This window comes from Bufo bufo, chromosome 7, assembly GCF_905171765.1.
Source record: "Bufo bufo chromosome 7, aBufBuf1.1, whole genome shotgun sequence".
Classification (NCBI taxonomy): domain Eukaryota; kingdom Metazoa; phylum Chordata; class Amphibia; order Anura; family Bufonidae; genus Bufo; species Bufo bufo.
The window spans coordinates 5,483,605-5,507,145 of NC_053395.1; the positions used below are offsets into that span (position 1 = coordinate 5,483,605).

The 23,541-nt window shown below is 41.4% G+C and overlaps 1 protein-coding gene and 1 long non-coding RNA gene across 8 annotated transcripts in view; one reads left to right on the plus strand and one right to left on the minus strand.

The window, feature by feature from the left end:
- The window catches only part of LOC121008275, a 324,152-nt gene that overhangs the window by 11,837 nt on the left and 288,774 nt on the right, over positions 1-23,541 (plus strand). For all 7 annotated transcript variants that reach the window (XM_040440719.1, XM_040440717.1, XM_040440720.1 and 4 more), the window contains one exon: positions 12,504-12,643. In XM_040440719.1, the coding sequence (XP_040296653.1) occupies positions 12,504-12,643 (140 nt within the window). The remainder of the gene's footprint in view (positions 1-12,503; positions 12,644-23,541) is intronic.
- The window catches only part of LOC121008280, a 124,676-nt gene that overhangs the window by 11,241 nt on the left and 89,894 nt on the right, over positions 1-23,541 (minus strand). The gene's annotated exons all lie outside the window — the stretch shown is intronic.

The window sequence follows — 23,541 nt, forward strand, 5'->3', positions numbered from 1 at the left end:
GGCAATAGAACATGATGCACAAATTCAAAAGTAAAAATTGATTATTTGTTGAAATGATTATGTAAATTAGATACATGGTTTATATAATTTATTTTTATTTTTTTGCACGAACTGTTATTTTTATTTACTCTTTTATTATGGAATATTTATAAGATATGTGGTATTCGGTATTATAATTATTATGAAGTATTTGGTAAATTGGATACAGGGTATTAGACACATATGAATTATCTGCATTTTAGTAACTTAGTAACATAATTTATAAAGCCGATAAAAGCCATCTGTCCATCCACTTCGGCCTGTTATCCTGCAAGTTGATCCAGAGGAAGGGGAGTTGGGAAGGGGAGAAAAATTCCTTCCCGACTCCAATCAGAATAACTCCTTGGATCAATGACCCCTCTCTAGTAGCTATAGCCTGTAATATTATTACACTCCAGAAATACATCCAGGCCCCTCTTGAATTCCTATTTTGTACTCACCATCACCACCTCCTCAGGCAGAGAGCTCCATAGTCTCACTGCTCTTACAGTAAAGAGTCCATAGTCTCACTGCTCTTACAGTAAAGAGTCCATAGTCTCACTGCTCTTACAGTAAAGAGTCCATAGTCTCACTGCTCTTACAGTAAAGAGTCCATAGTCTCACTGCTCTTACAGTATAGAGTACATAGTCTCACTGCTCTTACAGTAAAGAGTCCATAGTCTCACTGCTCTTACAGTAAAGAGTCCATAGTCACATTGCTCTTACAGTAAAGAGTCCATAGTCTCACTGCTCTTACAGTAAAGAGTCCATAGTCTCACTGCTCTTACCGTAAAGAATCCATAGTCTCACTGCTCTTACAGTATAGAGTCCATAGTCTCACTGCTCTTACAGTATAGAGTCCATAGTCTCACTGCTCTTACAGTAAAGAGTCCATAGTCTCACTGCTCTTACAGTAAAGAGTCTATAGTCTCACTGCTCTTACAGTAAAGAGTCCATAGTCTCACTGCTCTTACAGTAAAGAGTCCATAGTCTCACTGCTCTTACAGTATAGAGTCCATAGTCTCACTACTCTTACAGTAAAGAGTCCATAGTCTCACTCCTCTTACAGTAAAGGGTCCATAGTCTCACTGATCTTACAGTATAGAGTCCATAGTCTCACTGCTCTTACAGTATAGAGTCCATAGTCTCACTGCTCTTACAGTAAAGAGTCCATAGTCTCACCGCTCTTACAGTAAAGAGTCCATAGTCTCACTGCTCTTACAGTAAAGAGTCCATAGTCTCACTGCTCTTACAGTAAAGAGTCCATAGTCTCACTGCTCTTACAGTAAAGAGTCCATAGTCTCACTGCTCTTACAGTAAAGAGTCCATAGTCTCACTGCTCTTACAGTAAAGAGTCAATAGTCTCACTGCTCTTACAGTAAAGAGTCAATAGTCTCACTGCTCTTACAGTAAAGAGTCCATAGTCTCACTGCTCTTACAGTAAAGAGTCCATAGTCTCACTGCTCTTACAGTAAAGAGTCCATAGACTCACTGCTCTTACAGTAAAGAGTCCATAGTCTCACTGCTTTTACAGTAGAGAGTCCATAGTCTCACTGATCTTACAGTAAAGAGTCCATAGTCTCACTGATCTTACAGTAAAGAGTCCATAGTCTCACTGCTCCTACAGTATAGAGTCCATAGTCTCACTGCTCTTACAGTATAGAGTCCATAGTCTCACTGCTCTTACAGTAAAGAGTCCATAGTCTCACTGCTCTTACAGTAAAGAGTCCATAGTCTCACTGCTCTTACAGTAAAGAGTCCATAGTCTCACTGCTCTTACCGTAAAGAGTCCATAGTCTCACTGCTCTTACAGTAAAGAGTCCATAGTCTCACTGCTCTTACAGTAAAGAGTCCATAGTCTCACTGCTCTTACAGTAAAGAGTCCATAGTCTCACTGCTCTTACAGTAAAGAATCCTTGTCTATGTTTGTGTACAAACCTTCTTTCCTCCAAACGCAGAGGATGTCCCCTCGTCACAGTCACAGTCCTGGGGATAAATAGATGATGGGAGTGATCTCTGTACTGACCCCTGATATATTTATACATATTAATTAGATCTCCCCTCAGTCGTCTTTTTTCTAAAGTGAATAACCCTAATTGTGATAATCTTTCAGGGTACTGTAGTTGCCCCATTCCAGTTATTACTTTAGTTGCCCTCCTCTGGACCCTCTCCAGCTCTGCTATGTCTGCCTTGTTTTCAGGAGCCCAGAACTGTACACAGTCCTCCATGTGTGGTCTGACTAGTGATGTGTAAAGTGGTAGGACTATGTTCTTATCACCGGCATCTATGCCTCTTCTGATGCAACCCATTATCTTATTGGCCTTGGCAGCAGCTGCCTGACACTGTTTTTTGCAGCTTAGTTTGCTGTTCAGAAAAATTCCTAGATCCTTTTCCATGTCAGTGTTACCGAGTGTTTTACCATTTAGTATGTACGGGTGACTTGCATTATTCTTTCCTATGTGCATAACTTTACATTTGTCAGTGTTAAACCTCATCTGCCACTTCTCTGCCCAAGCCTCCAATCTATCCAGATCCCTCTGTAGTATGTATACTGTCCTCTGTACTATAAACAGTATACTGTCCTCTGTAGTATATGTACAGTATACTGTCCTCTGTAGTATATATACAGTATACTGTCCTCTGTAGTATATATACAGTATACTGTCCTCTGTAGTATATATACAGTATACTGTCCTCTGTAGTATATATACAGTATACTGTCCTCTGTATATATATATATATACAGTATACTGTCCTCTGTACTATATATACAGTATACTGTCCTCTGTAGTATATATACAGTATACTGTCCTCTGTAGTATATATATATACAGTACACTGTCCTCTGTAGTATATATACAGTATACTGTCCTCTGTAGTATATATACAGTATACTGTCCTCTATAATATATATACAGTATACTGTCCTCTGTAGTATATATATATATACAGTATACTGTCCTCTGTAGTATATATACAGTATACTGTCCTCTGTAGTATATATACAGTATACTGTCCTCTGTAGTATATATACAGTATACTGTCCTCTGTAGTGTATATACAGTATACTGTCCTCTGTAGTATATATACAGTATACTGTCCTCTATAATATATATACAGTATACTGTCCTCTGTAGTATATATATATATACAGTATACTGTCCTCTGTAGTATATATACAGTATACTGTCCTCTGTAGTATATATACAGTATACTGTCCTCTGTAGTGTATATACAGTATACTGTCCTCTGTAGTATATATACAGTATACTGTCCTCTGTAGTATATATATACAGTATACTGTCCTCTGTAGTATATACAGGGAGTGCAGAATTATTAGGCAAGTTGTATTTTTGAGGATTAATTTTATTATTGAACAACAACCATGTTCTCAATGAACCTAAAAAACTCATTAATATCAAAGCTGAATATTTTTGGAAGTAGTTTTTAGTTTGTTTTTAGTTTTAGCTATTTTAGGGGGATATCTGTGTGTGCAGGTGACTATTACTGTGCATAATTATTAGGCAACTTAACAAAAAACAAATATATACCCATTTCAATTATTTATTTTTACCAGTGAAACCAATATAACATCTCAACATTCCCAAATATACATTTCTGACATTCAAAAACAAAACAAAAACAAATCAGTGACCAATATAGCCACCTTTCTTTGCAAGGACACTCAAAAGCCTGCCATCCATGGATTCTGTCAGTGTTTTGATCTGTTCACCATCAACATTGCGTGCAGCAGCAACCACAGCCTCCCAGACACTGTTCAGAGAGGTGTACTGTTTTCCCTCCTTGTAAATCTCACATTTGATGATGAACCACAGGTTCTCAATGGGGTTCAGATCAGGTGAACAAGGAGGCCATGTCATTAGATTTTCTTCTTTTATACCCTTTCTTGCCAGCCACGCTGTGGAGTACTTGGACGCGTGTGATGGAGCATTGTCCTGCATGAAAATCATGTTTTTCTTGAAGGATGCAGACTTCTTCCTGTACCACTGCTTGAAGAAGGTGTCTTCCAGAAACTGGCAGTAGGACTGGGAGTTGAGCTTGACTCAATCCTCAACCCGAAAAGGCCCCACAAGCTCATCTTTGATGATACCAGCCCAAACCAGTACTCCACCTCCACCTTGCTGGCGTCTGAGTCGGACTGGAGCTCTCTGCCCTTTACCAATCCAGCCACGGGCCCATCCATCTGGCCCATCAAGACTCACTCTCATTTCATCAGTCCATAAAACCTTAGAAAAATCAGTCTTGAGATATTTCTTGGCCCAGTCTTGACGTTTCAGCTTGTGTGTCTTGTTCAGTGGTGGTCGTCTTTCAGCCTTTCTTACCTTGGCCATATCTCTGAGTATTGCACACCTTGTGCTCCAGTGATGTTGCAGCTCTGAAATATGGCCAAACTGGTGGCAAGTGGCATCTTGGCAGCTGCACGCTTGACTTTTCTCAATTTATGGGCAGTTATTTTGCGCCTTGGTTTTTCCACACGCTTCTTGCGACCCTGTTGACTATTTTGAATGAAACGCTTGATTGTTCGATGATCACGCTTCAGAAGCTTTGCAATTTTAAGAGTGCTGCATCCCTCTGCAAGATATCTCACTATTTTTGACTTTTCTGAGCCTGTCAAGTCCTTCTTTTGACCCATTTTGCCAAAGGAAAGGAAGTTGCCTAATAATAATTATGCACACCTGATATAGGGTGTTGATGTCATTAGACCACACCCCTTCTCATTACAGAGATGCACATCACCTAATATGCTTAATTGGTAGTAGGCTTTCGAGCCTATACAGCTTGGAGTAAGACAACATGCATAAAGAGGATGATGTGGTCAAAATACTCATTTGCCTAATAATTCTGCACGCAGTGTACATACTCCATACTCACCTAAAGAATTATTAGGAACACCTGTTCTATTTCTCATTAATGCAATTATCTAGTCAACCAATCACATGGCAGTTGCTTCAATGCATTTAGGGTTGTGGTCCTGGTCAAGACAATCTCCTGAACTCCAAACTGAATGTCAGAATGGGAAAGAAAGGTGATTTAAGCCATTTTGAGCGTGGCATGGTTGTTGGTGCCAGACGGGCCGGTCTGAGTATTTCACAATCTGCTCAGTTACTGGGATTTTCACGCACAACCATTTCTAGGGTTTACAAAGAATGGTGTGAAAAGGGAAAAACATCCAGTATGCGGCCGTCCTGTGGGCAAAAATGCCTTGTGGATGCTAGAGGTCAGAGGAGAATGGGCCGACTGATTCAAGCTGATAGAAGAGCAACGTTGACTGAAATAACCACTCGTTACAACCGAGGTCTGCAGCAAAGCATTTGTGAAGCCACAACACGCACAACCTTGAGGCGGATGGGCTACAACAGCAGAAGACCCCACCGGGTGCCACTCATCTCCACTACAAATAGGAAAAAGAGGCTACAATTTGCACGAGCTCACCAAAATTGGACTGTTGAAGACTGGAAAAATGTTGCCTGGTCTGATGAGTCTCGATTTCTGTTGAGACATTCAAATGGTAGAGTCCGAATTTGGCGTAAACAGAATGAGAACATGTATCCATCATGCCTTGTTACCACTGTGCAGGCTGGTGGTGGTGGTGTAATGGTGTGGCGGATGTTTTCTGGGCACACTTTAGGCCCTTTAGTGCCAATTGGGCATCGTTTAAATGCCACGGGCTACCTGAGCATTGTTTCTGACCATGTCCATCCCTTCATGACCACCATGTACCCATCCTCTGATGGCTACTTCCAGCAGGATAATGCACCATGTCACAAAGCTCCAATCATTTCACATTTGTTTCTTGAACATGACAATGAGTTCACTGTAGTAAAATGGCCCCACAGTCACCAGATCTCAACCCAATAGAGCATCTTTGGGATGTGGTGGAACGGGAGCTTCGTGCCCTGGATGTGCATCCCTCAAATCTCCATCAACTGCAAGATGCTATCCTATCAATATGGGCCAACATTTCTAAAGAATCAGCACCTTGTGGAATCAATGCCACGTAGAATTAAGGCAGTTCTGAAGGCAAAAGGGGGTCCAACACCGTATTAGTATGGGGGCACTAATAATTCTTTAGGTGAGTGTGTATATATATATATATAGTATACTGTCCTCTGTAGTATATATATATATATATATATATATATATATACAGTACAGACTAAAAGTTTGGACACACCTTCTCATTCAAAGAGTTTTCTTTATTTTCATGACTATGAAGGCATCAAAACTATGAATTAACACATGTGGAATTATATACATAACAAACAAGTGTGAAACAACTGAAAATATGTCATGTATATACAGTATACTGTCCTCTGTAGTATATTTGCAGTATACTGTCCTCTGTAGTATATATACAGTATACTGTTCTCTGCAGTGTATATATATATACAGTATACTGTCCTCTGTAGTATGTATTCACAGTATACTGTCCTCTGTAGTATATATACAGTATACTGCCCTCTGTAGTATATACACAGTAGACTGTCCTCTGTAGTAAATATACAGTATACTGTCCTCTGTAGTGTATATATACAGAATACTGTCCTCTGTAGTATATATATAGTATACTGTCCTCTGTAGTGTATATATACAGAATACTGTCCTCTGTAGTATATATATACATTATACTGCCCTTTGTAGTGTGTGTGTGTGTGTGTGTGTGTATATATATATATATATATATATATATATATATATATAGTACAGACCAAAAGTTTGGACACACCTTCTCATTCAAAGAGTTTTCTTTATTTTCATGACTATGAAGGCATCAAAACTATGAATTAACACATGTGGAATTATATACATAACAAACAAGTGTGAAACAACTGAAAATATGTCATATTCTAGGTTCTTCAAAGTAGCCACCTTTTGCTTTGATTACTGCTTTGCACACTCTTGGCATTCTCTTGATGAGCTTCAAGAGGTAGTTCCCTGAAATGGTCTTCACTTCACAGGTGTGCCCTGTCAGGTGTAATAGGTGGGATTTCTTGCCTTATAAATGGGGTTGGGACCATCAGTGGCGTTGAGGAGAAGTCAGGTGGATACACAGCTGATAGTCCTACTGAATAGACTGTTAGAATTTGTATTATAGCAAGAAAAAAGCAGCTAAGTAAAGAAAAACGAGTGGCCATCATTACTTTAAGAAATGAAGGTCAGTCAGTCAGCCGAAAAATTGGGAAAACTTTGAAAGTAAGGGCTATTTGACCATGAAGGAGAGTGATGGGGTGCTGCGCCAGATGACCTGGCCTCCACAGTCACCGGACCTGAACCCAATCGAGATGGTTTGGGGTGAGCTGGACCGCAGAGTGAAGGCAAAAGGGCCAACAAGTGCTAAGCATCTCTGGGAACTCCTTCAAGACTGTTGGAAGACCATTTCAGGGGACTACCTCTTGAAGCTCATCAAGAGAATGCCAAGAGTGTGCAAAGCAGTAATCAAAACAAAATGTGGCTACTTTGAAGAACCTAGAATATGACATATTTTCAGTTGTTTCACACTTGTTTGTTATGTATATAATTCCACATGTGTTAATTCATAGTTTTGATGCCTTCATAGTCATGAAAATAAAGAAAACTCTTTGAATGAGAAGGTGTGTCCAAAATTTTGGTCTGTACTGTATATATACTACAGAGGACAGTATACGGTATATATACTACAGAGGACAGTATACTACTACAGAAGGATCTGGATAGATTGGAGGCTTGGGCAGAGAAGTGGCAGATGAGGTTTAACACTGACAAATGTAAGGTTATGCACATGGGAAGGAATAATGCAAGTCACCCGTACATACTACATGGTAAAACACTGGGTAACACTGACATGGAAAAGGAATTTTTGTGAACAGCAAACTAAGCTGTAGAAACCAGTGTCAGGCAGCTGCTGCCAAGGCTAATAAGATAATGGTTTGCATCAGAAGGGGCATAGATGCCGGTGATAAGAACATAGTCCTAACACTTTACACATCACTAGTCAGACCACACATGGAGGACTGTGTACAGTTCTGGGCTCCTGTGAACAAGGCAAACATAGCAGAGCTGGAGAGGGTTCAGAGGAGGGCAACTAAAGGAATGGGGCAACTACAGTACCCTGAAAGATTATCAAAATTAGGGTTATTCACTTTAGAAAAAAGTATGTAGAAATATATCAGGGGTCAGTACAGAGATCACTCCCATCATCTATTTATCCCCAGGACTGTGACGAGGGGACATCCTCTGCGTCTGGAGGAAAGAAGGTTTGTACACAAACATAGAAGAGGATTCTTTACGGTAAGAGCAGTGAGATTATGGGCTCTTTACTGTAAGAGCAGTGAGACTATGGACTATATACTGTAAGAGCAGTGAGACTATGGACTCTATACTGTAAGAGCAGTGAGACTATGGACTCTATACTGTAAGAGCAGTGAGACTATGGACTATATACTGTAAGAGCAGTGAGACTATGGACTCTATACTGTAAGAGCAGTGAGACTATGGACTCTATACTGTAAGAGCAGTGAGACTATGGACTCTATACTGTAAGAGCAGTGAGACTATGGACTCTTTACTGTAAGAGCAGTGAGACTATGGACTATATACTGTAAGAGCAGTGAGACTATAGAGCTCTTTACTGTAAGAGCAGTGAGACTATGGACTCTTTACTGTAAGAGCAGTGAGACTATGGACTCTTTACAGTAAGAGCAGTGAGACTATGGACTCTTTACTGTAAGAGCAGTGAGACTATGGACTCTATACTGTAAGAGCAGTGAGACTATGGACTCTTTACTGTAAGAGCAGTGAGACTATGGAGTCTTTACTGTAAGAGCAGTGAGACTATGGACTCTTTACTGTAAGAGCAGTGAGACTATGGACTGTATACTGTAAGAGCAGTGAGACTATGGACTCTTTACTGTAAGAGCAGTGAGACTATGGACTCTTTACTGTAAGAGCAGTGAGACTATGGACTGTATACTGTAAGAGCAGTGAGACTATGGACTCTTTACTGTAAGAGCAGTGAGACTATGGACTCTTTACTGTAAGAGCAGTGAGACTATAGACTCTTTACTGTAAGAGCAGTGAGACTATGGACTCTTTACGGTAAGAGCAGTGAGACTATGGACTCTTTACTGTAAGAGCAGTGAGACTATGGAGCTCTTTACAGTAAGAGCAGTAAGACTGTGGACTCTTTACTGTAAGAGCAGTGAGACTATGGACTCTTTACTGTAAGAGCAGTGAGACTATGGACTCTTTACGGTAAGAGCAGTGAGACTATGGACTCTTTACTGTAAGAGCAGTGAGACTATGGAGCTCTTTACAGTAAGAGCAGTGAGACTATGGACTCTTTACGGTAAGAGCAGTGAGACTATGGACTCTTTACTGTAAGAGCAGTGAGACTATGGACACTTTACTGTAAGAGCAGTGAGACTATGGACTCTTTACTGTAAGAGCAGTGAGACTATGGACTCTTTACTGTAAGAGCAGTGAGACTATGGACTCTTTACTGTAAGAGCAGTGAGACTATGGACTCTATACTGTAAGAGCAGTGAGACTATGGACTCTTTACTGTAAGAGCAGTGAGACTATGGACTCTTTACTGTAAGAGCAGTGAGACTATGGACTCTTTACTGTAAGAGCAGTGAGACTATGGACTCTTTACGGTAAGAGCAGTGAGACTATGGACTCTTTACTGTAAGAGCAGTGAGACTATGGAGCTCTTTACAGTAAGAGCAGTGAGACTATGGACTCTTTACGGTAAGAGCAGTGAGACTATGGACTCTTTACTGTAAGAGCAGTGAGACTATGGACACTTTACTGTAAGAGCAGTGAGACTATGGACTCTTTACTGTAAGAGCAGTGAGACTATGGACACTTTACTGTAAGAGCAGTGAGACTATGGACTCTTTACTGTAAGAGCAGTGAGACTATGGACTCTTTACTGTAAGAGCAGTGAGACTATGGACTCTTTACTGTAAGAGCAGTGAGACTATGGACTCTTTACGGTAAGAGCAGTGAGACTATGGACTCTTTACTGTAAGAGCAGTGAGACTATGGAGCTCTTTACAGTAAGAGCAGTAAGACTGTGGACTCTTTACTGTAAGAGCAGTGAGACTATGGACTCTTTACTGTAAGAGCAGTGAGACTATGGACTCTTTACGGTAAGAGCAGTGAGACTATGGACTCTTTACTGTAAGAGCAGTGAGACTATGGAGCTCTTTACAGTAAGAGCAGTGAGACTATGGACTCTTTACGGTAAGAGCAGTGAGACTATGGACTCTTTACTGTAAGAGCAGTGAGACTATGGACACTTTACTGTAAGAGCAGTGAGACTATGGACTCTTTACTGTAAGAGCAGTGAGACTATGGACTCTTTACTGTAAGAGCAGTGAGACTATGGACTCTTTACTGTAAGAGCAGTGAGACTATGGACTCTATACTGTAAGAGCAGTGAGACTATGGACTCTTTACTGTAAGAGCAGTGAGACTATGGACTCTTTACTGTAAGAGCAGTGAGACTATGGACTCTTTACTGTAAGAGCAGTGAGACTATGGACTCTTTACGGTAAGAGCAGTGAGACTATGGACTCTTTACTGTAAGAGCAGTGAGACTATGGAGCTCTTTACAGTAAGAGCAGTGAGACTATGGACTCTTTACGGTAAGAGCAGTGAGACTATGGACTCTTTACTGTAAGAGCAGTGAGACTATGGACACTTTACTGTAAGAGCAGTGAGACTATGGACTCTTTACTGTAAGAGCAGTGAGACTATGGACTCTTTACTGTAAGAGCAGTGAGACTATGGACTCTTTACTGTAAGAGCAGTGAGACTATGGACTCTGTACTGTAAGAGCAGTGAGACTATGGACTCTATACTGTAAGAGCAGTGAGACTATGGGCTCTATACTGTAAGAGCAGTGAGACTATGGACTCTATACTGTAAGATCAGTGAGACTATGGACTCTATACTGTAAGAGCAGTGAGACTATGGGCTCTATACTGTAAGAGCAGTGAGACTATGGACTCTTTACTGTAAGATCAGTGAGACTATGGACTCTATACTGTAAGAGCAGTGAGACTATGGACTCTATACTGTAAGAGCAGTGAGACTATGGACTCTATACTGTAAGAGCAGTGAGACTATGGACTCTTTACTGTAAGATCAGTGAGACTATGGACTCTTTACTGTAAGAGCAGTGAGACTATGGACTCTATACTGTAAGAGCAGTGAGACTATGGACTCTTTACTGTAAGAGCAGTGAGACTATGGACTTATTACTGTAAGAGCAGTGAGACTATGGACTCTTTACTGTAAGAGCAGTGAGACTATGGACTCTATACTGTAAGAGCAGTGAGACTATGGACTCTTTACTGTAAGAGCAGTGAGACTATGGACTTATTACTGTAAGAGCAGTGAGACTATGGACTCTTTACTGTAAGAGCAGTGAGACTATGGACTCTATACTGTAAGATCAGTGAGACTATGGACTCTATACTGTAAGATCAGTGAGACTATGGACTCTATACTGTAAGAGCAGTGAGACTATGGAACTCTCTGGTGATGGTGAGTACAATAAAGGAATTCAGGAGGGGCCTGGATGTATTTCTGGAGCGTAATAATATTACAGGCTATAGCTACTAGAGAGGGGTCGTTGATCCAAGGAGTTATTCTGATGCCTGATTGGAGTCGGGAAGGAATTTTTCTCCCCTTAAGTGTTGAAAATTGGCTTCTACCTCACAGTTTTTTTTTTGCCTTCCTCTGGATCAACTTGCAGGATAACAGGCTGGACAGAGGGCTTTTTTCGGCCTTTTAAACTATGTTACTATGTTACTGTGTAAGGGTCTCTCTGCACCCACCAGGTATCATTTATACAACTGGTGTCTCCATATGTGGCAGAGGAGTCGTCAGCCACCTCCAGTACATGACTGCCACCTCTGTACCTTTATTAATAAGGAAGAACCAAAGAGGTGAGGAGGACACAGGGAAGGAAAGAGACTGAGAAAGGAGAAAGAGAGCAGAGTAGAAGGAGAAAACAAGAGAAAAAGAAAGTAGAAGAGGAAGAGATAGAAACCCGGAGGAGAAAAGGTGGAGAACACAGAAGAAAAGGAAAGGAGGAGAGAAACGGAGAAGAGAGAAGAAGAGGGTGAGGAAAGGAGGAGAGAAATAAGACAAAGAGAGGAGAAGAGAAGAAGTGGGTGAGGAAAGGAGGAGAGAAGAAAGGGAGGAAAAAAGAGGAGAAATAGGTAAAGAAGAGGAGAAAATAAGAGAAGGAGAAGGAGACGTGGAGAATGGGCAGGAGGAGAAGAAGGGGAGAAAAGAGGAGGAGTAGAGAAAGGTGTGGAGAGGAGAGGGAACTGGAGGTGCGGGTTCCAGATAAAATGTGGATCGGTAAGGAAAGGGGAAATGCAATGCTGGAAGTCTGTGCTGCCATGGAGCGCCTACGCTGGAGGCTGAGGACATTATACTGAAGTCTTTTCCTTTCTGTCTCTTAGAAGCAGCTGTACTGACATTGAGAAGTCTGTGGGAATCTTCTACTGGGACATGGATGCACATGTGAAATCACTGCTAAATTATCCTGTAAAGACCATCAGCTCAATGAAGAGGTTCCTGGACTTCTGCTCCAGCAAACACGGTACGAGACCTGAAGAACAGCTGTATGTTATGTAGTATAAAGAGATCAGTATAAACGATACATTGTATATAGAGATCTGTATAAATGATACATTGTATAAAGATATTGATATAAATGATACATTGTATAAAGAGATCACTATAAACGATACTTTGTATACAGTATAGAGATTGGTATAAATGATACATTGCATATAGATATCAGTTAAAAAAGATACATTGTATATAAAGATCAGTATAATGATACATTGTATATAGAGATGCAGATAAATGATACATTGTACATAGAGATTGGTATAAATAATACATTGTATATATAAAATAGGACGTATATATGTATGTTCTGCGAAAACTCAAAAACGCAACCATCGATTTCAACGAATCTTGGTATACACATCCCTTGCTACCTGGAAAGAAATCTTGCGGGGTCTCAGCTCTCTAGGACGTACCGTTCCTGAGATGTTCCCCAAAAATGACCTGCATTATCCAATACAAGCCTGCAAGCCTTTCACTTAAAGGGGTTCTACAGTTTGTTTTAACGGATGATCTATCCTCTGGATAGATCATCAGCATCTGATTGGCGGGGGTCCGACACCCGGGACCCCCGCCGATCAGCTGTTTGAGAAGGCAGCGGCGCTATAGCAGCGCTGCGCCCTTCTCACTGTTTACCGCTGGCCCAGTGACGTCATGACTAGTATCAACTAGCGTGGGCGGGGCTATGCTCTGTTCACTTGAATGAAGATTAGCCCCGCCCACGCTAGTTGATACTAGTCGTGACGTTACTCGGCCAGCGGTAAATAGTGAGAAGGCCGCGGCGCTGCTGGAGCGCCACTGCCTTCTCAAACAGCTGATCGGCCGGGGTCCCGAGTTTTGGACCCCCGCCGGTCAGATGCTGATGATCTATCCAGAGGATAGATCATCAGTTAAAACTAACTGCAGAACCCCTTTAAATCCTAACTGCCATTTACACATGGTCACATGTCCCTTATCAGCCAATAGAAGTTTGCAGGTCCTACTCCAGGTTGCCATAACAACTGATCACAGTTTTTAGCAGTTCGCAGGTCCTTAAATATTCAGTCATATGACGCATGACGGCACAACTACACTGCTACATGCATGGGGGGCAGGGGCACTATTAAATGGATGGGCACTGTGGATGGAGTTCACTGTTAAAGGGGCGGGCACCGTGGAGGTCACTCTTAAAGGGGCGGCCACTTTGAAAATCACTGTTAAAAGGGCTGTCACTGTTAAAGGGACGGCCACTGTGAAAGTCACTGTTAAAAAGGCAGCCACCATGAAAGTCACTGTTAAAGGGGCAGTCCCTGTTGAAGGGACGGCCACTGTGAAAGTCACTATTAAAGGGGTGGTCACCGTTACAGGGGCGGCCACTGTGAAAGTCACTGTTAAAGGGGTGGTCACCATTAAAGGGCGGCCACTGTGAAAGTCACTGTTAAAGGGGTGGTCACCATTAAAGGGCGGCCACTGTGAAAGTCACTGTAAAAGGGGCGACCATTGTGAAAGTCACTGTTATTTAATATGAAATTGCAATAAATAAATGCCCAAGCAACGTTGGGTCATTAGCTAGATGTACAGTCGTGGCCAAAAGTTTTGAGAATGACACAAATATTAGTTTTCACAAAGTTTGCTGCCAGGGAGGCTAGCCCTGATCTGACACACCCCAACAAGTTTGCACGTTTGGCAGATGAGGGGGATGTCAGTCCAGGGACGGCACTGCCGCAGCCGGACACTTCCTCTGCCAGTCAGGGGAATGTCAGCTCCGGTAAGCAGGGGACCAGGAGAGCAGGGCAGGCCAGACAGGTGCGGTAGTGGGAGACTCAATTATTAGGGGAACAGATAGGGAAATCTGTCACAAAGACCGTGATCGCCGAACAGTGTGCTGTCTTCCTGGCGCTAGAGTTCGACATATCGCGGATCGGGTTGACAGATTACTGGGAGGGGCTGGAGAAGATCCAGCGGTCATGGTCCATATCGGAACCAATGACAAAGTTAGGGGTAGGTGGAGAGTCCTTAAAAATGATTTCAGGGATTTAGGGCAAAAGCTTAGGGCAAGGACCTCAAAGGTAGTATTTTCCGAAATACTACCGGTACCACGGGCCACACAAGAAAGGCAGCGGGAGATTAGGGAAATTAACAAGTGGCTCAAGAACTGGTGTAGGATGGAGGGGTTTGGGTTCCTGGAGAACTGGGCCGACTTCGCTGTCGGCTACAGCCTCTATCGTAGGGACGGGCTGCACCTCAATGGGGAAGGAGCAGCTGTGTTGGGGAAGAAGATGGCTAGAAGGTTGGAGGAGTGTTTAAACTAGGGACTGGGGGGGAGGGTAATTACACTATAGAAGGGGAAGATAGTGCAGATAGAGACCGGGGGCAAGGTAGTGGGACTGGGGGAGAAATGGAAGGAGGGACAAGAACAGTTCAGAAGGAAAGGTGTAGGGTAAAAAATATACATAAACCTCTCATATGTATGTATACTAATGCCAGAAGCCTGACTAATAAAACTGGTGAACTGGAATTAGTGATGTGTGAGGAGGACTATGACATAGTGGGAATAACTGAGACATGGCTGGATGATAACTATGACAGTGGGAATAACTGAGACATGGCTGGATGATAGCTATGACTGGGCAGTTAATGTACAAGGTTACAGTCTGTTCAGAAAGGATCGTCAAAACCGGAGAGGGGGAGGGGTCTGCCTTTATGTAAAATCTTGTCTAAAGCCCACAGTCCGAGAAGATATAAGTGAGGGACATGAACATGTGGAGTCACTGTGGGTAGAGATACATGGAGCTAAAAACAACAATAAATTACTAATAGGAGTCTACTATAAACCACCTAATATACCGGAGTCCACAGAAAATCTACTACTAAACGAGATAGACAAGGCGGCAAATCATAATGAGGTGGTTATTATGGGGGACTTCAACTACCCAGATATAGACTGGGAAACTGAAACTTGTATATCTCATAAAGGAAACAGATTATTGGCAATAACCAAAGACCATTATCTCTCCCAACTGGTTCAGGACCCGACTAGAGGGACGGCCATACTGGACTTAATATTAACCAATAGACCTGACAGAACAACAGACGTGCAGGTTGGGGGACACCTGGGAAATAGTGACCATAAAGTAATAACCTTCCAATTATCATTCAAAAGAGCGTTTCTACAGGGAGAAACAAAAATACCAAACTTCAAAAAAGCTAAATTTAGCCAACTAAGAGAGGCCATAGGCCTAACTAACTGGGACAAAGTCCTCAAAAATAAAAATACAGCCAAAAAATGGGATATCTTTAAAAACATCCTAAAATCTCATTGTGAGAGGTACATACCGTATGGGAATAAAAGGTTAAGGAACAAAAAGAAACCAATGTGGATAAACAGAACTGTAAAGAAAGCAATAAATGACAAAAAGAAAGCATATAAAACCCTAAAACAGGAGGGTAGCACGGAAGCACTGAAAAACTATAAGGAAAAAAACAGAACATGTAAAAAACAAATAAAAGCGGCCAAACTAGAGACCGAGAGATTAATTGCCAAACAGAGTAAAACTAACCCTAAAATGTTCTTCAATTATATAAATGTTAAAAAGTATAAATCTGAAGGTGTCGGCCCTTTAAAGAGTAATGAGGGGGGAGTCGCAGAGAGCGACGAGGAGAAAGCAAAGCTGTTAAATATTTTTTTCTCCAATGTATTCACTGAGGAAAATAAACTGTCAGATGAAATGCTGAATGCTGAAATAAATTCGCCATTAAAAGTGTCCTGTCTGACCCAGGAAGAAGTACAACAGCGACTTAAAAAAATCAAAATAGACAAATCGCCAGGACCGGATGGCATACACCCCCGTATCCTAAGGGAATTAAGTAATGTCATAGCCAGACCCTTATTTCTGATATTTGCGGACTCTGTACTGACAGGGAATGTCCCACAGGATTGGCGCATGGCAAATGTGGTGCCAATATTCAAAAAGGGTCCAAAAACAGAGCCTGGAAACTATAGGCCGGTAAGTTTAACATCTGTTGTGGGTAAACTGTTTGAAGGTTTTCTGAGAGATGCTATCTTAGAGCATCTTATGGGAAATAAGCAAATAACGCCATATCAGCATGGCTTCGTGAGGGATCGGTCATGTCAAACTAATTTAATCAGTTTCTATGAGGAGGTAAGTACTAGACTTGACAGCGGCGAATCAATGGATGTCGTGTATCTGGACTTCTCCAAAGCATTTGACACTGTACCTCATAAAAGGTTAGTATATAAAATGAGAATGCTCGGACTCGGAGAAAACGTCTGTAAGTGGGTAAGTAACTGGCTCAATGATAGAAAACAGAGGGTGGTTATTAACGGTACATACTCAGATTGGGTCACTGTCACTAGTGGAGTACCTCAGGGGTCAGTATTGGGCCCTATTCTCTTCAATATATTTATTAATGATCTTGTAGAAGGCTTGCATAGTAAAATATCAATTTTCGCAGATGACACTAAACTGTGTAAAGTAATTAACACTGAAGAGGACAGTATACTGTATATACACTACAGAGGACAGTATACTGTATATATATACTACAGAGGACAGTATACTGTATATATACTACAGAGGACAGTATACTGTATATATACTACAGAGGACAGTATACTACTACAGAGGGATCTGGATAGATTGGACGCTTGGGCAGATAAGTGGCAGATGAGGTTTAACACTGAGAAATGTAAAGTTATGCACATGGGAAGGAATAATGCAAGTCACCCGTACATACTAAATGGTAAAACACTCGGTAACACTGACATGGAAAAGGATCTAGGAATTTTAATAAACAGCAAACTAAGCTGCAAAAACCAGTGTCAGGCAGCTGCTGCCAAGGCCAATAAGATAATGGGTTGCATCAAAAGGGGCATAGATGCCCGTGATGAGAACATATTCCTACTACTTTACAAATCACTGGTCAGACCACACATGGAGTACTGTGTACAGTTCTGGGCTCCTGTAAACAAGGCAGACATAGCAGAGCTGGAGAGGGTCCAGAGGAGGGCAACTAAAGTAATAACTGGAATGGGGCAACTACAGTACCCTGAAAGATTATCAAAATTAGGGTTATTCACGTTAGAAAAAAGACGACTGAGGGGAGATCTAATTACTATGTATAAATATATCAGGGGGCAGTACAGAGATCTATCCCATCATCTATTTATCCCCAGGACTGTGACTGTGACGAGGGGACATCCTCTGCGTCTGGAGGAAAGAAGGTTTGTACACAAACATAGAAAAGGGTTCTTTACGGTAAGAGCAGTGAGACTATGGAACTCTCTGCCTGAGGAGGTGGTGATGGTGAGTACAATAAAGGAATTCAAGAGGGGCCTGGATGTATTTCTGGAGTGTAATAATATTACAGGCTATAGCTACTAGAGAGGGGTCGTTGATCCAGGGAGATATTCTGATTGCCTGATTGGAGTCGGGAAGGAATTTTTTATTCCCCTAAAGTGAGGAAAATTGGCTTCTACCTCACAGGGTTTTTTTTGCCTTCCTCTGGATCAACTTGTAGGATGACAGGCCGAACTGGATGGACAAATGTCTTTTTTCGGCCTTATGTACTATGTTACTATGTTACTATGTTAAACTGCTTTTCGATCTTTGTTTCAGTTGTTTCTGTGATGTAGTTGTGGCGAAACCAACCTCGCCACTGGGTTTTGGAGAGGACTGGCTGCTGGCCTCTTGCCCCTGGATTATGGGCCATATACTAACTTTTAAACCCCTGAACCGATTCAAGTGAATTTTGGATAGGTTTGTCCCCAATTTATACTGTTTAAATTGATGTAAGTTATATGTATGGCCAATGTAAACTCACAAAGTTGTAACAATTTATAATAAGTGTAACTTGTCAGCTTGGGAAGAAAATGCTGGGTGTGTTTCTATTGTGCCATTGTCCCATTGTGTGTTTAAAGGGTGATGTCTGTCCTATTGTCTGCACATGTGTATTGGTGACTTCTCTTTGTCTTGAGAGATAATTGGATTACGCCTCGGGTGTCTCGAGGGCAGAGAGGAGGAAACCATGATGCATTGTGGGGATGTGTTGTGTCTGTGTGTCCTAAGTGCTGTTTATCTGTCCTATGTCACAGTCTTCATTCTGGTCCCCTAGGGGCGTGTACACCGGATGGGCTGTACTTACATTGTATGTGTTGTAAATTACTGATTGGTTGCATTTCAAACCCCTGTGGGCAGTACTATGTTTGTGGTTTATGAATAAAAGAGGCTGTACGTGAAGTACAGTCAGACCACAGTTTGACCCTCAACACGGAGCCTTGTCTCGTTATTGGGGGGATTTACTGTATGCTGTTAGAGGCTGATTGCCAGGATTGTATGCTTTTCCTGTTCGTCTGCTAGCAGCTATTCGTGAGGTTCCAGTTTGGAGTGCTACTTTGTATCCAGTTCGGGAGGTTGGTGTCCTGCAGTAGCTGTGCCTGTCTCTCAGAAAAGGGGCATATCGCCTAAACGGATTTTAACCCCTTGTCTGCTGAAACGGTCCGTTACAGTAGTGAAATATAATTACACGCACTTCATACGTTTCAAAGGCTTTTATCGACAATTCCATGACATTGATGCAAAGAGTCAGTATTTGCAGTGTTGGACCTTCTTTTTCAGGACCTCTGCAATCCGACTGCGCATGCTCTCAATCAACTTATGGGCCAATTCCTGACTGATAGCAACCCATTCTTTCATAATCACTTCTTGGAGTTTGTCAGAATTAGTGGGTTTTTGTTTGTCCACCCGCCTCTTGAGGATTGACCACAAGTTCTCAATGGGATTAAGATCTGGGGAGTTTCCAGGCCATGGACCCAAAATGTCAAAGTTTTGGTCCCCGAGCCACTTAGTTATCACTTTTGCCTTATGGCACGGTGCTCCATCGTGCTGGAAAATGCATTGTTCTTCACCAAACTGTTGTTGGATTGTTGGAAGAAGTTGCTGTTGGAGGGTGTTTTGGTACCATTCTTTATTCATGGCTGTGTTTTGGGGCAAAATTGTGAGTGAGCCCACTCCCTTGGATGAGAAGCAACCCCACACATGAATGGTCTCAGGATGCTTTACTGTTGGCATGACACAGGACTGATGGTAGCGCTCACCTTTTCTTCTCCGGACAAGCCTTTTTCCTGATGCCCCAAACAATCGGAAAGATGCTTCATCGGAGAATATGACTTTGCCCCAGTCCTCAGCAGTCCATTCACCATACTTTCTGCAGAAGATCAATCTGTCCCTGATGTTTTTTTTGGAGAGAAGTGGCTTCTTTGCTGCCCTTCTTGACACCAGGCCATCTTCCAAAAGTCTTCGCCTCACTGTGCGTGCAGATGCGCTCACACCTGCCTGCTGCCATTCCTGAGCAAGCTCTGCACTGGTGGCACTCCGATCCCGCAGCTGAATCCTCTTTAGGAGACGATCCTGGCGCTTGCTGGACTTTCTTGGACACCCTGAAGCCTTCTTAACAAGAATTGAACCTCTTTCCTTGAAGTTCTTGATGATCCTATAAATTGTTGATTGAGGTGCAATCTTAGTAGCCACAATATCCTTGCCTGTGAAGCCATTTTTATGCAACGCAATGATGGCTGCACTCGTTTCTTTGCAGGTCACCATGGTTAACAATGGAAGAACAATGATTTCAAGCATCACCCTCCTTTTAACATGTCAAGTCTGCCATTTTAACCCAATCAGCCTGACATAATGATCTCCAGCCTTGTGCTCATCAACATTCTCACCTGAGTTAACAAGACGATTACTGAAATAATCTCAGCAGGTCCTTTAATGACAGCAATGAAATGCAGTGGAAAGTTTTTTTTGGGATTAAGTAAATTTTCATGGCAAAGAAGGACTATGCAATTCATCTGATCACTCTTCATAACATTCTGGAGCATATGCAAATTGCTATTATAAAAACTTAAACAGCAACTTTTCCAATTTCCAATATTTATGTAATTCTCAAAACTTTTGGCCACGACTGTATATAGAGATTGGTATAAATGATACATTGTATATAGAGATCAGTATAAATGATACATTGTATATAGATATCCCTATAGATTATATACTGGGGGAGATTTATTAAAACTGGTGTCAAGTAGAACTGTCTCAGTCGCCCATAGCAACAAATTAGATTTCACCTTATGTTTTTGAAAGGAGCTCTGAAAAATGAATTTAAAATTTGACAAAACGGCAGCTGAAAAAAATTAAAGGTGGAATCTTGATTGGTTGCTATGGGTGACTGAAACCGCTCTACTTTACACCAATTTTGATAAATCTCCCCCATTGTATCAGGGTTGAAATGCTGTCTGTACGACGCGCACAAGTGGTGATTGTCAGAAAAAAAAGTGCCTGGTGGTGAACAAAACTTCTCCGTTCTGATTGGGAGCAGCAGCCGTGCAGTGCGAATGTGGAAAGGGTACGGATATAGTGGCATGTGGCCGCAATAGTAGTGGCAGTAATAGTAGTAGGGGTAAAAACCTGCAACAAAACACCGAGACTAATTAGCTATAAAAAATACAATTTTATCGAAACACATATTAAAAAACATCCAAAAAAGAGATGACAACTGTATAAATACTAAGTGCAGTACATCCCTGGGAGATATATAAATTATGGGTATGACACTAAGAGGAATGTAGGGAAAGGACACAAACAATAACCTACTGAGTGGGCATCAATGTATATGAAGTGCAAAGTGCTAAATGTGCAAGACAGACCCTATTAAACAATAGGGTCTGTTTAATAGGCTCTGTCTTGCACATTTAGCACTTTGCACTTCATATACATTGATGCCCACTCAGTAGGTTATTGTTTGTGTCCTTTCCCTACATTCCTCTTAGTGTCATACCCATAATTTATATATCTCCCAGGGATGTACTGTACCGCACTTAGTATTTATACAGTTGTCATCTCTTTTTTGGATGTTTTTTAATATGTGTTTCGATAAAATTGTATTTTTTATAGCTAATTAGTCTCAGTGTTTTGTTGCAGGTTTTTTCATGTTGCTGAGTTAGCTTTGCTTAGAGGGGTTTATGTGGCTTGTTATTTCTCATCTCTTTTATGTAACCTACATTCTGGTCTAAATAGTATTAGGGGTAGTAGTGTAGAAGAAGTAGTAGTAGCAGTGGTAGTAGTGAGAGTAGTAGTAATGAGAGTAGTAGGGGTAGTAGTAGCAAAATTAGTAGTAGTAGTGTAGTAGCAGTAGTAGTAGTAGCCGTAGTAGTAGCAGTAGTGAGAGGAGTAGGGGCAGTAGTAGTATTGGTAGTAGTAGCAGTGGTAGTAGTAGTAGCAAAAGTAGTGGTAGCAGTAATAGTAGAAGTGGTAGTGGTAGTATCAGTAGTAGCAGTGATAATAGTAGCAGTTGTAGTAGTAGTAATAGTAGTAGTAGTGGTGGTAGTAGTAGCAGTGATAATAGTAGTAGTGGTAGTAGTAGTAGTGATATTAGTAGAAGTAGTAGTAGTAGTAGTGATAGTAATAGTGGTAGTAGTAGTATTAGTAGTAGAGGTAGTAGTAGTGGTAGTAGTAGTGGTAGTAGTAATGGTAGTAGTAGAAGTAGTAGCAGTGATAGTAGTAGTAGTAGTGTCGGTAGTAGTAGTAGTAGTAGGAGTAGTAGTAGTAGCAGTGATAATAGTAGTAGTGGTAGTAGCAGTGATAGTAGTAGTTGTGGTGGTAGTAGTAGTAGTGGTGGTAGTACTAGTGGTAGTAGTAGTGATTTTAGTAGCAGTAGTAGTGGTAGTAGTAGTGGTAGTATTTGTGGTAGTAGTAGTGGTGGTAGTAGTACTAGTGGTAATAGTAGCAGTGACAATAGTAGTAGTGGTAGTAGTAGTAGTGATAGTAGTAGCTGTAGTAATAGTAGCAATAGTAGTAGTAGTGATAGTAATAGTGGTAGTAGTGTTAGTAGTAGAGGTAGTAGTAGCAGTGGCAGTAGTGGTAGTAGTAGTGATATTAGTAGTAGTAGTGGTATCAGTAGCAGTGGTAGTAGTAGTAGTGGTAGTAGTAGTGGTGGTAGAAGTAGTAAAGGTAGTAGTAGTAGTGGTATTAGTAGCAGTGATAGTAGTAGTAGTAGTGGTGGTAGCAGTTGTAGTGTCGGTAGTAGTAGTAGTAGTATTAGTGGTGGTAGTAGTATTAGTGGTAGTATTGGTAGTAGTAGCAGTGAAAATAGTAGTAGTAGTAGTAGTGATAGTAGTAGTAGTGATAGTAATAGTGGTGGTGGTAGTACTAGTGGGAATAGTAGCAGTGATAATAGTAGTAGTGGTAGTAGTAGTAGTAATAGTAGTAGCAGTGGTAGTAGTGATAGTAATAGAGGTGGTAGTAGTAGTAGAGGTAGTAGTGGTAGTAGTATTAGTAGTAGTGGTAGTAGTAGTAATTGTAGTAGTAGTAGTGGTAGTAGTAGCAGTGATAGTATTACTAGTGGTGGTAGTAGTAGTAGTAGTGGTGGTGGTAGAAGTAGTGGTAGTAGTAGTAGTAGTGATAGTAATAGTGGTAGTAGTAAAAGTGGTAGTAGTAGAGGTAGCAGTGGCAGTAGTAGTGGTAGTAGTAGTGATATTAGTAGTAGTAGTAGTGGTGGTAGCAGTAGCAGTGGCAGTAGTAGTAGTGGTAGTAGTAGTAGTGGTAGTGGTAGTAGTAATGGTAGTAGTAGTAGTGGTAGTCATAGTAGTACTAGTTGTGGTGGTTGTAGTAGTGGTAGTAGTAGTAGTAGCAGTGATAATAGTAGTAGTGGTAGTAGTAGCAGTGATAATAGTAGTAGTGGTAATAGTATTAGTGATAGTAGTAGCAGTAGTAGTAGTAGTAGTAGTGATAGTAATAGTGGTAGTAGTAAAAGTGTTAGTAGTAGAGGTAGTAGTAGCAGTGGCAGTAGTAGTGGTAGTAGTAGTGATAT